Source organism: Oryzias melastigma, linkage group LG19 (assembly GCF_002922805.2).
Source record: "Oryzias melastigma strain HK-1 linkage group LG19, ASM292280v2, whole genome shotgun sequence".
Classification (NCBI taxonomy): domain Eukaryota; kingdom Metazoa; phylum Chordata; class Actinopteri; order Beloniformes; family Adrianichthyidae; genus Oryzias; species Oryzias melastigma.
Window position 1 is genome coordinate 23,493,074 of NC_050530.1, and position 14,352 is coordinate 23,507,425.

General features: G+C 41.8%; 3 protein-coding genes across 4 annotated transcripts; 2 read left to right on the plus strand and 1 right to left on the minus strand.

Moving 5' to 3' along the window:
* Positions 1-2,628: 2,628 nt before the first annotated feature.
* LOC112154330 (bryoporin) lies at positions 2,629-4,124 on the plus strand. 2 transcript variants are annotated; one of them, XM_024285191.2, is made up of 3 exons: positions 2,629-2,932; positions 3,036-3,147; positions 3,579-4,124. In XM_024285191.2, the coding sequence occupies exons 1-3, from the start codon at positions 2,842-2,844 to the stop codon at positions 4,006-4,008; spliced, it is 633 nt and encodes a 210-aa protein (XP_024140959.1). In that variant the 5' UTR covers positions 2,629-2,841; the 3' UTR covers positions 4,009-4,124. The 2 variants fall into 2 exon arrangements, with proteins under 2 accessions (XP_024140959.1, XP_024140958.1); XM_024285190.2 differs by having other exon boundaries at positions 2,643-2,932; positions 3,033-3,147.
* A 368-nt stretch (positions 4,125-4,492) lies between these two features.
* Positions 4,493-5,395, plus strand: LOC112154324 (DELTA-stichotoxin-Hmg2b). Its single transcript, XM_024285177.2, has 3 exons — positions 4,493-4,550; positions 4,634-4,745; positions 4,846-5,395. Exons 2-3 carry the CDS (start codon positions 4,642-4,644, stop codon positions 5,294-5,296), a joined length of 555 nt encoding a protein of 184 aa, XP_024140945.1. The 5' UTR covers positions 4,493-4,550; positions 4,634-4,641; the 3' UTR covers positions 5,297-5,395.
* A 1,210-nt stretch (positions 5,396-6,605) lies between these two features.
* On the minus strand, positions 6,606-14,090 carry LOC112153917 (endonuclease domain-containing 1 protein). The gene is made up of 2 exons (XM_024284379.2): positions 13,438-14,090; positions 6,606-7,791 (listed from the first exon to the last, which is right to left on the minus strand). The coding sequence occupies exons 1-2, from the start codon at positions 13,711-13,713 to the stop codon at positions 7,171-7,173; spliced, it is 897 nt and encodes a 298-aa protein (XP_024140147.1). The 5' UTR covers positions 13,714-14,090; the 3' UTR covers positions 6,606-7,170.
* Between the last annotated feature and the right edge of the window lie 262 nt (positions 14,091-14,352).

Sequence of the window (14,352 nt, forward strand, 5' to 3'; positions counted from 1 at the left end):
CAGATAATCCGTACGGATCAGAAGCCACGGTTCGGCACATGTGTGTACCGCGGATCACAACCAAACCCCCACTCCCCGCACACACACCTCGCGCTAGCATCATTTAAATAATTGTCCGTTCACATTGAATGGAATTCGCATCAAATTCATGTAAATCCTCGTTGTTTTGACTGGCTCCACAAGCTCCGCCCCCTTTTGGTAATTTTTCAAATATGAGCTGAGAATGGAATAAGCCTCCAACTGCACTATTTGATTACCCTTTAAAATTACCGAAATCAAAACAAACACCCCCATATTGCTATTTTGTCATTTATTTCCCCTGTTTATTATAAAAAATGTTTAATTACCTGAATTGAATTTTTGGGGGATTTAAAAAAAAACACATCAGCCCACAGTGTGGTTTGAACCGGCAACCTCTTGATTGTTAGACGGGAGCTCTAACCACTAGGCCATCTAGAAGGTGGAAAAGAATTCTGTTGTCAGAGTTCCTTTTAACCCTGACAGGCTCCATGGTCAAAACCTTTGGGGAGTGTTGGAGGTTTACAAGGTACCCAAACCCTAAATCAACTCTTTTTGGCTCTTTACATCTACAAATGGGACTTTCAAAGTACTGCCTTTTGGTTTTTGACTCATTCAAATAAACTTGTTTTTAATTGATCAAAATATACTGGAATGTTCTGATGGAAGTAAGACATGCGGAAATCAACCACAAAAATCCGGCTAGCTCCCTCATTTCTTAACCAATTTCCACAAAACATGGCTCAAATTAAAGCTTAGGAAATCATTCATGTCGTGGTATATTTACATTTTTGATATCTCTAAAAACTAAGCTGTAAATAGTACAAGAACTACGCCTTCTAGTGTTACAGGTAACACACTGCTGTCAAATGAACAGATTTTTCCTTTGTGCAAGAATCTAATCAACTCAGCTTGTAAATGCTGTTACCCAAGCCCAGAAAGGAGGAGGCTGGATTGATGAAGTTCAATAGTATGTCTGGCTTATAAACTTGACAAAGGGAAGTAGCGCGTGTGTCTGTTTGTTGTGTTTCCCGGGGTTAATTCATAAACTAAAAGTATCAGCCCGTGTTTCTGCTAAGAGGAACTGCTCTCTGCTTCTCCTTTTTTTCTCCCCAAACCCAGCCGCCCCGCTCCCTGCTCCGGAGCCCATGACGTTTTGCTGTGTGTGTGGATGTCTGTCTGTTTTGTGTGTGTGTGGGTTAGTGCACGCGTGACTATGTGTGTGGGTGCTGCGATTGTATGTAATTTTTCATCTCTACAGTCTGTTTAGACACAAAAACATGATCACATTTGTCAATCGCGGCGTTTTATTGTGAAAAATTGGTACTATTTTGAAAATAAAGGGGATTATCTCATGTATTTTGATAGAACTCCCTGCCAGAATTGACGCGGAACGCTCGCAGGCAAAATAGAGCAGACGCCGAATGGATCTGCTGCACCGCGCAGGCCCTCCGCTCCGCTCCGCGCCTGGTGTGCACGACACCATGGCCGCCGAATGGAAGCCACTTTCACGTCCAGTGTGAACCCGGCATAACAATGACAGCTTCCATTAAAAAGAAAAAAAAAAACAAAAAAAAAAAATAGAACAATGGCAGCTTCCATGATGAAAACCTTTGGGGAGTGTTGGAGGTTAACAAGGTACCCAACCCTAAATCAACCTTATTTTTGGCTCTTTACATTTGTTTTTAATTGATGAAAATATAGTCTACAACTCCATGTGTGCTGCCATCTACAGCCCCCTGTACCAGGAAAATATTTTAGTAATAATTATTGTAGAAATCGTCAAAATAAACAAACCTTATTCCTCAAGACTGCATGTGCCTCCCATTCATTCTAAGTGAAATACCCACGCCAGAGCTGGTAGCTCCTCCCACCATGCAGCTGCGGCGTCAGGAACACATTTTTTTTAACGAAAGGGGTTAATGATCTTCTGACATGCAAAGTGTATATTTGTATAAATTCTGTATTTTATGCTAAACTTTATTTATATTGATTATGTTTGTATCCTATATTGGGGGGGCCCACATATGTAAAGCCTCTCATTCTGTCACACATACTATTAGTGCAGAGGACACAGGGGGCCTATTTGTTGCATGAATCGTGTTCGGTGTGAAAGCACCTTCGGATATTAACAATATTCAATATAAATTCATATTGTACATTTCCTATATTTCCTATTGTTGCATTCCTTTTTCTCAGACATTTTGTATTGCTTCAGTTAGTCATGCAGTTTCTTTAACAGCTGCTTTTGTTCACTTCTTCTCATTTGTTTTTCTGCTCCAGGCTGGGGCCACACCAGACAGGTCTGGTCTGGTCCACCATGAGGTCACAGAAATGGAACAACACTCAGAACTTTGTTTGATTCCGTTTTGAACAGAGTTTTCTTCCCTTTTAAGCCACATTTTTGTGGAGTTTTTATTTTTTGTAGTTGTTTAAATCCATTTTGCAAGCATTTTCACATGTGATGCATTCTGGACCCATGCAAACCAATTTGTGTGGAATTGTAAAACATGTTTTTTTTTAAGCCAGTTAAAACTGGCACTTCAACAATCAACAATTAATACCTTGAATAGAGCCTTGTGTATGACTTATTGTCCTGTCCGCTCAAAATAAAGAAAACTCTATGAGAAAACCTCCTTTATAACCAGGTGAACCGCTGTGGGTGTTTTTGGTTCAGATAAAATTGTCATGAAGAAACACGTTAGCAGGGATTGCAGGATAAGCAGGTAGAACCTGCTGGAATTAGATTTCCTCTTCAGCACCAAGTTCTTTTTTTGTGTAGAAGTGTGCAGGATACCCGGCACACCCACCTGAGGCTCATGCATGAGGTCTGACAGAAAGGGTGAGGCTTCAGACTCGTGTCCCAGCCAATCTGTGACTTGTCCCCAGAAGACTCCCTGCCTTGTTACGAAGAGTAAGTACTCTCACTCTTCACAGCTGTACTTCATTCTTACAGACTCCTTGCACTTTATTTTGTAAAAAAAACGGCTGATGTTTCTTTCTTTTTCCTCCAGCAGCTTCTACCATGCCTGAGACTGCAGAGGCCCACTCTGTCACCCTTGCCACCAATCGCAACTGCACCATAGAGATCACCAATGTTAGCGCCGTCTTTTGCCTCGTCAACCCCAAGTAAGACTCTGCAGGAGTCAGAGTTTTCTGGCTCACAGGAATGCTCTGCAGCTTTTGATTCATTAAGCAAGCAGACCGGCTGCTTTCATTGTAATAAAATATTTCTTGATTTTCTGCTTTGAAAAAGAAATGTAAGGACAAAAAATGAATCAAGTCTGGTGTTGATAAGTATTTGTTCTGTAATGTAGTTTTTTTGCATTTACACTAACATGTTCTCACAATTTTTCATTTTGCTAAGTAAGAAAATATGCATTTAATGACTTAAAAAACACATTTGTTTCCATGTGATGGACTTTTTATTTATTAATTTGAAAAAAAAAAAACTTTTTTAACACAACTGACCATCTGCTGGATTTAGTTGTGTCTTTAGAGTTTCTTTGGGATCCCCTGAAATTTTCTGAGCTAAATGAGCTCTTTCTGTTTTCTGCCAGGGTTCACATGGAGAGCGGGTTCTCCTTCAGCCCTCCACAGCCCACCGTTCGCACCACCAAGACCGAAGTCTGCTCTTTCATTAAAGATGACAACACGGCCACGGGCGCCGTGGGCGTGTTGACCTACGAGATGTTCCACATGAGGGAGCAGAGCTGCAGCGAGCTGATCGCCATCATGTTCTCGGTGCCGTTTGATTACACGTTCTACAAGAACTGGCTGGGTGTGGGGATCTTTGACAAGGCACGAGGTTGTGATGACAAGTTGTTTGATCACATGTATAACAGCAAAGATTTCACTAGCTTTGTGCGCCAAGAGGCCAGTGGGTCAGGGGTGTTGTACCAAGGGAAAGAGGTGGACGTGAGGGCCTGCATGTCAAATGAGGGCAAGGCCATCATCAAGCTGGAGCTCTATGATAAGATGGGCCGATGAGCTGTCACTAACACTAACAGAATCCAGCCTTCAGAATTAAAAGATGTTCCATCTGCCGATGAAGACATGAATGAATGCCGTTCTCATCACTAAGAATAAACAAATATAAAATAAAATCTGCTGTCTGATGTGTTTCCTTTTTTTTCAACAATCAATAAAAATGAACTGAGACTAAAATAGATTCTATTCAATTTACTGGTATAAAATGTTTTTGTTCTTGCTGAAACTTTCTGTTCTCCAGCTCAAACTGAAAATCAGAGCACCGTCCAAAACTGAATGGTGTAGTTCTCAAAGACTGTCTGAGGTCTGACAAACAAGCCATTCCAGCTCGACAAACTGAATCTGGTTTTAGCAAAAATAAACAACTCAAAGAACGGTAGTGTGACTGCACCCTGTTCCATCAGGCGTCCGCTCCAAGACTCGCTCAGGCAGGGGGCGGGGCGGGTGGGGTGGCTGCAGCAGCGGAGGGAGGGGCCTGGAGTGGTCTATCAGGTGTAACGTCTGCGTGGCTTCAGTCTGTGACACAGCTGAGATCCAGACAGGTAAGCTGCCCTGTTTCTGCTTTCTCCACACAAATGTGACAGCAGGCCATCCGTTCCTGCTCTGATCTGCTCCACATTTACAGGCGACACCATGAGCGAGTCAGCGGAATCTGTGGCTGCCAACCTGAAGAGCAGAAGAAACGTCACCATAGAGATCACCAACCTGACACGCAACTACTGCCTCATCAACCCCAAGTAAGAGCAAACCGAGCACGATGAAGGTCCTGCTGTTTGTTCTGGTGCTCTGAAGACACGGAGAGAGTCGGTTTGTCTGATTCTGTTTTTGGCATTAAAGGGTCTTCCTGGAGAGCGGCAGCTGTCACAGCCCCCCCCAGCCTACTGTGCGTCCACAGAAGACTGAGGTGTGCATCTTTGGCAAGACCAGCTCCAAAGCCACCGGCACGGTGGGAGTCCTGACCTACGAGCTGTTCGAGCGCCACAGCAACCAAGCCAAAGAGACCATGGCTCTAATGTTCTCTGTGCCATACGACTACAACGTGTACAAGAACTGGCTGGGGGTGGGAATCTACCAGCAAGGCAAGGAGTGCAACAAGGGTCTGTATGAGGAGATGTATTACAACAAGGAGCAGCAGGGCTTCAGGCGAGAAGAAGCCAAAGGCTGTGACCTCACCTTCAGTGGCAACAGCCTGGACATCAAAGCCACCATGTCACCCATGGGCAAAGCCATCATGAAAGTGGAAGTGTGGGACAAGCTCTTCACTCCCATGGCACAGATGTCTTTCTGAGGCGTTGGTTCCTGTTTTTCAACCATTGTTGCTCCTGTGCAGCTTTAGTGCATTGCTGTTCTTACATCTGTTCATGCAATAAATCCAGTCTGAGCAAAACATCAGCTTAGAGTTTTCACTTCTGCACCTTCATAAAGTAACAGGAGTTCAGCAGGATTGAAGGAAAACTATCTCTCCAGTCACTTGTTCTGAGTAAAGCAGCATCCAAGGCCCGATCCGAATACTCCCCTTCTCCCTTCCCCTTAGCCCTCCCCCTTGATTTGAAGTGGTAGTCGAAGTCAAAGTCGTGTCCGGATTATTATTTTTGTTCACCCTCCTAACAGAGTTGTCCAAAGTCCACTATCGCAAGAGTAAACCGCGTCGCGCTAAGAAGCTCTTCTCATCACGTGGTTGCGCTCTGAACCACAGAAGTTTACATTTAAATGTAAGTAATGACTTTATATTGTAGCGTGACCTTTTTAAATTTATAAGTCCGCAGTTGTTATGTATATTCAAGCGCTGGATGCTCTGCGCTAATGCTAGCGGACCGGTGATATTGATGACGTCACTGAACGAAAATCATGTCCGAAATACTAGACACTATTTTTTCATCACCCTCTGTTTGGAGCAAACAGAGAGGGATAAACGAAGGGGGAGGGCTAAGGAGAAGGGAGAAGGGGAGGATTCCGGGCCCATCTCTTCATGTTTTACACTTTGTCACTTTGTTCAGGTGAGCAGCACAAAACATTTGAAAAAGCTTCTTCAAAATGATGTATTTACTTTTTAGAGCTGAGCAGTTATGACTTGTAAAAAGAAAACATTCAGCTTTACGTCATTCCTCTTTGGAGAAGCTCAAATCCTCTGTTTTTAGATCTGGTAGAAAATATTTCCCATTTTTGGCATGCTGGGATTGAAAATGGGTCTTTTTTACATCCTATAAACTTTTCACAGAATAATTTTTAATGTAAGTTCACAAAAATCTAAAGCCTGAATATCATACTTTGATTACGTTTAAGTTTTCTGTCATTTTGATGGACTGCACAGAGGTGTGCACCACCGACACACATTTGTTACACATGTGCACCACCCTGTGGCGTCCCAGAGAAACAGGCGATCTCAAAGCATAAAAACGGACCAGCTCTCCTGTACTCCTGAGTTAAGAGTAACTCCCAAAATGCTGTTGTTTAGGATATTTAGATAAAAAGTCTTTCAGCAAAGATGGAAAAAAACAAGCAGCTGGATTTCTTTTCTGGAAAGCAGATAAAGTATTTAACGGCATGTTTCAAGGTTAGCAGAAGCCAGAAGTCTACAGACACCCTCTAGTGCTCCGTTCACATCACTTGTGAATTCACTCACATTTATTGAAGTATTTTCTCAAGTTGGAAAGGAAAAATAAGTAAATAGTGGGTTCAAATCCACATTTCCTGATGTGGCATCATAATTCTGTTTCATGGAGAGTCTGATTCCTCTAGTTTTACACTCATGGTTGATTGTCCAGTTCAGTGAGAGATGTCCGACTCAAACGTAAGTCGCATATAAATTTTACATGCAGAGATTTCATGACTTGAGACTTTAAATTTAGAACTTGGGAATAGAGTTAATTTGTTTACTCTTATATTTTTTTCCTCAGGACTTTGCTGGCCAGGTTAAAACAAAGCTCTCTTTACAATGTTATTGCATTGAGAATATCTAAACAACTTCCTGTTATGACGTTTTGTGTTTGTCTCAAGACAAGACCTAGAAATCGCAGCCAAAGACTTGACAATCGACTTGGACGTACAAAAACGGCACTTGTCATCAGGTCAAACGTACACACAATCAGTCTGTTTACAAAAGTATGTTGAAGAGTTTACTCATGGTGACTGGATCACATTCTCTCTGAGTGCTTTTCCAAATCAGTCTGATGTGGTGCAGCGCTCATAAAAAACTCGGATGACAGAGCTGAACCTGTCTTCCAGGTACATTTCAAGTGTTTCCAGAGGCATCTGTCTCACATCGTATCCTCTGAACGTTTTCTTTACTGTCTTGTTAACCGGAACAATCTCCTCTGTGCTGTTGGGGTCATTGCGTCCGACGGCGGCATAAGTGGGAAAGTGAGTTTTCAGATGGTTGGGAAGACTGTCATTGTATTTTGGGCAGCAGTATGCAGACCACATGTATTCTGGAACAGCCACCCGATGATTTCTGAGCCAGTGCCCATCGCTGCGGTACGGGATGACACCAGTCACAACGTAGGCCTGTCCAAGACAGTAAGCTGCTAAAGTCTGGCTGACCGTCTGCTCCAGATTCTCCCATGGGCCATCATTGGACCCGCATTTCTGAGGAACCACGTTGGTGAGGGTGAATGTCGAGCAGCGGCCCTCGTGAGTGTGGTGGTGCAGGCTGGGGTTCAGATGGCCTCGCGTGTAACTGGAGTTGATGTAGTCTGGGTTCACTGCCTGGCTCTCCACCACGTTCTGGTCCAAGGGCCCAGGTGGAAAGGGGATCATGTTTCCATTAGCTTCTGGGTGGGCCAACTGTTTGTGAGAGACATGGAGAAAATAATGAGCTAATGTTAGGGCTGTAACAATTCACTGTAACAACAATTCAATTCATTTCATATTTGTGGTTGCTGATACGATTTATTCAATCTTTGTTCATTTTGAACGGTTCACTGACCTAAAATTGATGCAGGACAAAAAGCAGAGACCAGAGCTAGCAGTGCAGCTGAAGTTTCCAGATTATTTTATTTCTCTAAGATAATAAATGAAATAAGTGTACAAAAAAACAAGAATGAATGTCAAATCCATTCACATTTTCGTTTGATAAAGTTCAGCCCACTGTTGTTTTTCCACATCAGAATAATTATTATTAGAACATTATAAGACACTGTATGGTCACATGACTTTGTAAATTCAAAGTGTTTCCACACTATACATTTAGCTTTTGTGAGGGCTGAAGGTAATGCATTTCCTATGGGGGACCTCAACTCTTGCTGTCTCCAGTTCTTATATACTGTCAATGGCAATAAAAGAGCCACTTTTGGCTTCACTCACATTTTTATGAGACATTTAGAATTTAATCCAGCCTTAGTTTTATATTAGCCATTAAATTAACATGTGAAAGTATTTTTACACAATCCACAGTAAAGTCATGATGACTTGCTGTATGTTTAAATTGCAAACGATTAAACACCTGTGGGAATGAAATTCCGTTAGTATGTTCTTCACCAGGGTGGCGCAGTGGTTAGCGCTCTTGCCTCACAGCGAGAAGGCCCTGGTTCAAATCCCGGCTGGGGGATTTGGGACCTTTCTGTGTGGAGTTTGCATGTTCTCCCCATGCATGCGTGGGTTTTCACCGGGGACTCCGGCTTCCTCCCACTGTCAAAAACATGCTTCATAGGTTAATTGGTGACTCTAAATTGCCCCTACACGTGAGAGTGGATGGGTGTGTGATTGTGGCCTTGCGACAGACTGCCGACCTGTCCAGGGTGGACCGTGATGGACAGTGAAGATGTGTGCCGAATGTGATAATTTGTTCAACAGCTTCAGTGGACAGATAGAAAATGCTGGTTCCCCTCTGAACTTCATCTTTGACCTCGGTACCTCAAGACGAAGATGATCAGCTGGCCTGAGGAACCAGGTCGGGGTGTAAGGATAGAGAAGCTCAGAGAATGCTGCACCGTTGTTTAAAGACTTAAAAACAGATAAAAGATTCTTAAAAGGAACTCTAAAATTCACAGGCAGCCAGTGAAGGGTAACCTGGATAGCGGTGATGTGGTCCTTCTTACCCACACCAACCAGAACCTGAGCTGCTGCATTCTGGACCAGCTCACTAAGCAGTCCAACGGGCGGCAGGCTAGAGTAGAGGTCGATCCAGCTCCATGGGCTCTGTGACAAGCTGGTGATCTGTTTAGGGTGTTTCCTGGCCCAGGGATGAATGTAAAAAGTTTTTCCTGGGGCTCCAAAAATCCTCTGGGGGTCGATGATAGACACTAGTTTTTCATGGTCTTGAAACCTGTTTTTGTCTGGAAAAGGAAATTGTCAGAAATTCCTCCATGAATGTATGTACGTAATGAGTTACGTAATGAGCGGCTGCAGTTCATTGTGTTCAGAGCAGCCGTGGTGCGCTCAGTGCCGGCGTGGGAGTTCTCATACTGGCCTGTTTGTTGCTCATCATTCTCACAAAACTTTATTATTCCCACCAGGATGGCTGAACGTGGCGGACATATCCTTTTTTCTGCAGACATGCTGGCTAGCTTCTGGGTTGGTCTGCCTTTTTTTGACGATTTCTAATTTTTCCATAATAGAATAGAATAGAATAGAATTCAACTTTATTGTCATTGCACATGTCACAGGTACACAGCAACAAAATGCAGTTTGCATCCATCCAGAGTGCTTTAGCAGGTATAAATATGTATCTACAATGTACAAAGTGGAATAAATAGCAGTGAGAGGGTATAAACAAGTATTTACAGTATGAAACAGTACAGGTGAAATTCAACGTATAAAGTGCAGGTAGTATGCAGGTAGTGGTGATCAGTCCATTGTTATTGTGAGTGATTTAGGAAAATAAAAAAATAAAAAAATACAGTCAGAGTGGTGTTGTGGCTAAGTTGTCAGGAGGCAGAGTTCAGGAGTGTGGTAGCAGTTGGGAAGAAACTGTTCCGGAACCTGGTGGTTTTAGTCCGCAGACTCCTGTAATGCCTGCCAGAGGGCAGAGGAGTGAAGAGTCTGTGTGCTGGGTGGTTGGAGTCCTTTATGATTTTTCCTGTCCTTTTCAGACATCGCTTCTTGTAGATGTTCTTTATGGCAGGAAGCGGTGCTCCAGTGACATGCTGGGCAATTTTCACCACCCTCTGCAGTGCCTTCCGGTCTGCAGCAGAGCAGCTCCCGTACCAAACTGTAATACAGTTGGTTAGTAGGCAACTATGTCATCTTCTTCCCCCAGTAAGCTGCAGAAACTCGAACTCAAATTCTGATTGGTTGAATCAATGCAATACACTTATTCCATTTATGGCTATGGTTTAATCTGCAGTGTTTTTATGGGAAGCTGCCACAAAGACTGGAAGTGAGGACAGGACCACTGACTGTATGAGTATATTTATATCTATATACATATATATATATATATATATATATATATATATATATATATATATATATATATATATATATATATATATATTTATATATATATATATATATACAGTATATATCACATCTAGTCAAGCTCAAGGCCCCAACTGACAGTGTGCTCAGTGAATGTCTCAGACAATGGAAAGCAGAGGATGCTCGAGGACAGAGAATCATGGGAGGACAAGCCCCTGCATGAGATGTACCACTGGACAATAACTGAAGTGGCTGATGTCAAGAAGTCCTACCAATGGCTAGAGAGGGCTGGCCTGCAGGACAGCACAGAAGCTCTGATCCTGGCAGCACAGGAACAAGCCCTGAACACCAGAGCGACATAGGCTCAGATCTACCACACCAGACAAGACCCAAGCTGTGTAGGCTGTGCAAAGAGGAAACAATCCAGCACATAGCTGTAGGGTGGAAGATGCTGGCTGGGAAAGCATATATGGAGCGCCACAACCAATTCGCTGGAATATTATACAGAAGCGTGTACAGAATATGGACTGGAAACCCCAAAGTCAAAGTGGGAAACACCTCAGAAAGTGTTACAGAATGAGAGAGCAAAGATCCTGTGGGACTTCCAGATCCAGACAGACAGGATGGTAATGGAGAACCAACCAGACATTGTAGTGGATAAAGAACAGAGGAAAGCCGTTGTGGTGGATGTGGTGTTGTCTGTAACCTCCAAACTGGAGGAGTGGCTACAGCAGATCCCTGGAAAGACCTCAGACATCTCAGTCCAGAAAAGTGCAGTGCTAGGAACAGCTAAGATACTGCAGGACCCTCAAGGTCCCAGACCTCTGGTAGAGGACCTGAGCTAAGAGGAGAAACCACCCGGGGAGGGGGAGAGGGGTGTTAAAGTTATATACATAAAATTCTCTCTGATTTTCTCAGAAAATTTTTGGCCTTCCCTGAAGGCTTTGCAGGCCCTGTTGGTACGCTACTGGTCTTTACTGACTATTGTTTAAGATATTTTCTTTGTCTAGAATTTTGTCCAATCTGGCAACAATATAAAGAGAGTTAAAATAATCAAGCTAGGATGTAATGAAAGCATAGATTACTGTCTCAAAATAGTTACACAAAAATGGTTTCATGTTCACCAACTGCCTCAGACAAAACGAGCTGGATTTTATCACTGTGTTGATTTGACAGTTAAGTTTAAACTCACTTAAGATTTTACCACGGCCCGGGCAGTGGGGGTGTTAAAAACTTGTTTATTTTACCATTATAAGATCGTCTCATTTAAAAACACAAATAACAAACATATGTATTATTAATGCTCAAAAAGAAACAAATCAGAATACTTTGAAGCTCCATGAAAGTGAAACATTTTGAGAGGAAGACAGTTTTTGCAAACCAAACTTAAACTCGTGACTTTGATCGCCCCTCTACCTACACGTGCTTACGTGCACGCGCTGCAAAGGTCCCCTTTTCAGGGGCACGTTGCTGCATTGTTTTGCTAGCTCGTAGCTAGCTACTTTAAGAGCCTAAATCTTATTGTTGGTCGCACATTTTTTTCTTCTTTGTAAGAAGTGTAAGTGAATTCGCACATAATTTTCTTAATCTGTGGCATCACTGTTGAGCTTTTTTCTTGGTCGTACGGACCGAATAAAAGCCCAGCTAGAATCTACAGCGCTAATGCTAACGCTAGCTTTCAGCTCAGTGACATAAACACAGCAGAGAGCAGATGTTAGTGAAGGAGCTGTGGATGTAAACTTTAACCTGCCACAACATTTACTGCTATTATCTCTGTGTTTGGAATCTTAACAGTTTGGCAGATGTATTTGATGTTATCATCCAAGTCTAAAAATGTTTTTGTATCAGTTAAAGATGCTAGCTGGAGCCTTTTTCTCAAAGTACAATGAAATCGTCTATTTGAAGGTAAATTCTGAAGCAATTGAGATTTATTTACCATGTATGTAATCCAAAAATAATAATAGTTTCAGTTTCATTTGAAAATGTGGTAAATGGTGTTTTTATTAATATTATTATTAATATTTAGCACTTTGAGATGTTTTAATAGGGAAAGGACTTTACTAAACTTTATCAATCATTCATGCTATTAAACTTCATCAATCTCCCTCATTTCTGGTCTTGGGTGACAATCATTTACAAGCTCTGTTATATGGACTTTAGCACAAAGGCAAAATAAAAACTCAGATATTTAGAAGCTGTTCATTTGACAGAAATGCATTATCTGTAGCAGTAGAAGGTGCAATTCTTGCACTATTTACAGATTAATCTTAATAGATAAGAACTATTTAATTTGAATAAATATAAATATTTGTTCAAAATGTGTTTATTTCTTTCAACTAAAATCATTATAATTCATTTTTTTCCAATTTGAATTTATTTTAAAGAAATTGTGATAAAATCGAAATCGTGAAATAAAATTGAAAAAATTGTGATTTTCTTTTTTTGCCATGTCGTCCAGCCCTAACTGCTACTCTTTTTTTTCATGGAAGTACTTTCAATAATCATTCGCGTGTTTACAACTTCTCTGAATTGAGCATCTGAATGAATGAGCTCGTTCCAGCATTTCTGTGACCGTTGTAAAGATTAGATTCATTAATGAGAGTCACATCTCTCTGCAAACAGGTACGGTGTGTGGGAACCATCTGTTCCTGCGATCCATTTGCAAAGAAAGCTTCCACATGCAACTTCTCTCGTGTTACTCTCAGCCAGACTGCTTTTAGCGCTCAAGCTAATCGAGAGAATCCGGTCAATCTTCAAGATAAAAGATTTCCTATTAAAAAAAAAAGAAAAAATGACCTACAATAGTTTTAAAATGATCTACAATACTGACATTCTTTACAGTGTGCAGAGTTGACAGATCATGGATAAACAAAAAATATTTCTGCTTTACTGGGTCTCATTTCCTTTTTTAAGTTTCTATTTACTGAAAGCCACTGAGGCAAAAATATCTATGGAGACGAGGCAAAACTTGATTTGTAGAAAATGATTAATTCTATTTCCACTCAACTTTTTTAATGAAACATTTTAGGTATATGACATGAAAACAAATGTTCTTTGAGATCAAACACTAACCTGAGGCTCAAACTTCCAGGAAGACGAAGGCCTCTTTCCTGTAGGCACTGTGTACACGTAGGCAGAGAACCATGGGGAGCGGCGAGATCGACTGTACAACGTGGCAAACTGATAGTTATTGTTGTAACGCTGGCAGATCGGTGTTCCTGTTAAACCTTTCGGAGGCCAGGAGCTGTAGAAGAACTGCAGACAGGGAGCGAAGTCGCCTACATCAGCAGCGGCGGGGCAGCAGCAGGAGACGAGGGCCAGGGCGAGCAGAGAGTGCAGCCGCAACATTTTCACCAAACAGTCCTCCTCAGTGTCCAGCAGAGTCCCAGTCTGAACTCCAAAACCCTTAAGCTGTTCGCTTCACATTAACACATGACCTTGTAACAAAAGCAGAAGTGGTCTTTCATGGGTTCGTGGATGATTTACAGGAAGTGAATATGCTCAGCCTTTCCTGCTGTGGTGACTGCACACGGAGAGGCACACAGGGTTGTGCAAACATGTTTTCAAGTTAAGTCTAATTACCTACAGGTAGATTTATGTGTTTGATGGATAGGTTGATGATTATTTGAAGCAGATAAATGTTATCTTTTTTGTAGAAAATCTCCACAAAAATCTATATTAAGGGCCAGGATGACACTTTCATTCCTGCTACTTTTTTTACATTTCAGAGGATTTGATCCATATACTTCGTCCAACTACTCATAATCTCTATATAGGTTTTAAAAAAGGGATACAAAGCTGTACTTAACAATGTTTCCTGTTTTATACTTTTTTCTCTGTGACCGGACACAACAAAAGGGATTTTCAGCTTTGAAACTTCAACAATGCTTGTAAAATAAAAAATAAAAGGAGGATGTCCCTCAAGCACCCAATCTTCTGAGTGTGCTTCTATTCAAAACAAAATAACCTGATGTAAAATATATACCA

What these genes read in the sequence shown, in the direction of transcription:
- LOC112154324 (XM_024285177.2), top strand. Translation starts at nt 4,642, where the DNA reads ATGAGCGAGTCAGCGGAATCTGTGGCTGCCAACCTGAAGAGCAGAAGA. An exon ending in TACTGCCTCATCAACCCCAA is followed by an intron (nt 4,746 to 4,845) that starts GTAAGAGCAAAC and finishes TTGGCATTAAAG; the next exon opens with GGTCTTCCTGGAGAGCGGCA.
- LOC112153917 (XM_024284379.2), bottom strand. Translation starts at nt 13,713, where the DNA reads ATGTTGCGGCTGCACTCTCTGCTCGCCCTGGCCCTCGTCTCCTGCTGC. An exon ending in CCTGGAAGTTTGAGCCTCAG is followed by an intron (nt 7,792 to 13,437) that starts GTTAGTGTTTGA and finishes TCTCACAAACAG; the next exon opens with TTGGCCCACCCAGAAGCTAA.
- LOC112154330 (XM_024285190.2), top strand. Translation starts at nt 2,842, where the DNA reads ATGAGGTCTGACAGAAAGGGTGAGGCTTCAGACTCGTGTCCCAGCCAA. An exon ending in TCCCTGCCTTGTTACGAAGA is followed by an intron (nt 2,933 to 3,032) that starts GTAAGTACTCTC and finishes TTTTTCCTCCAG; the next exon opens with CAGCTTCTACCATGCCTGAG. An exon ending in TTTTGCCTCGTCAACCCCAA is followed by an intron (nt 3,148 to 3,578) that starts GTAAGACTCTGC and finishes GTTTTCTGCCAG; the next exon opens with GGTTCACATGGAGAGCGGGT.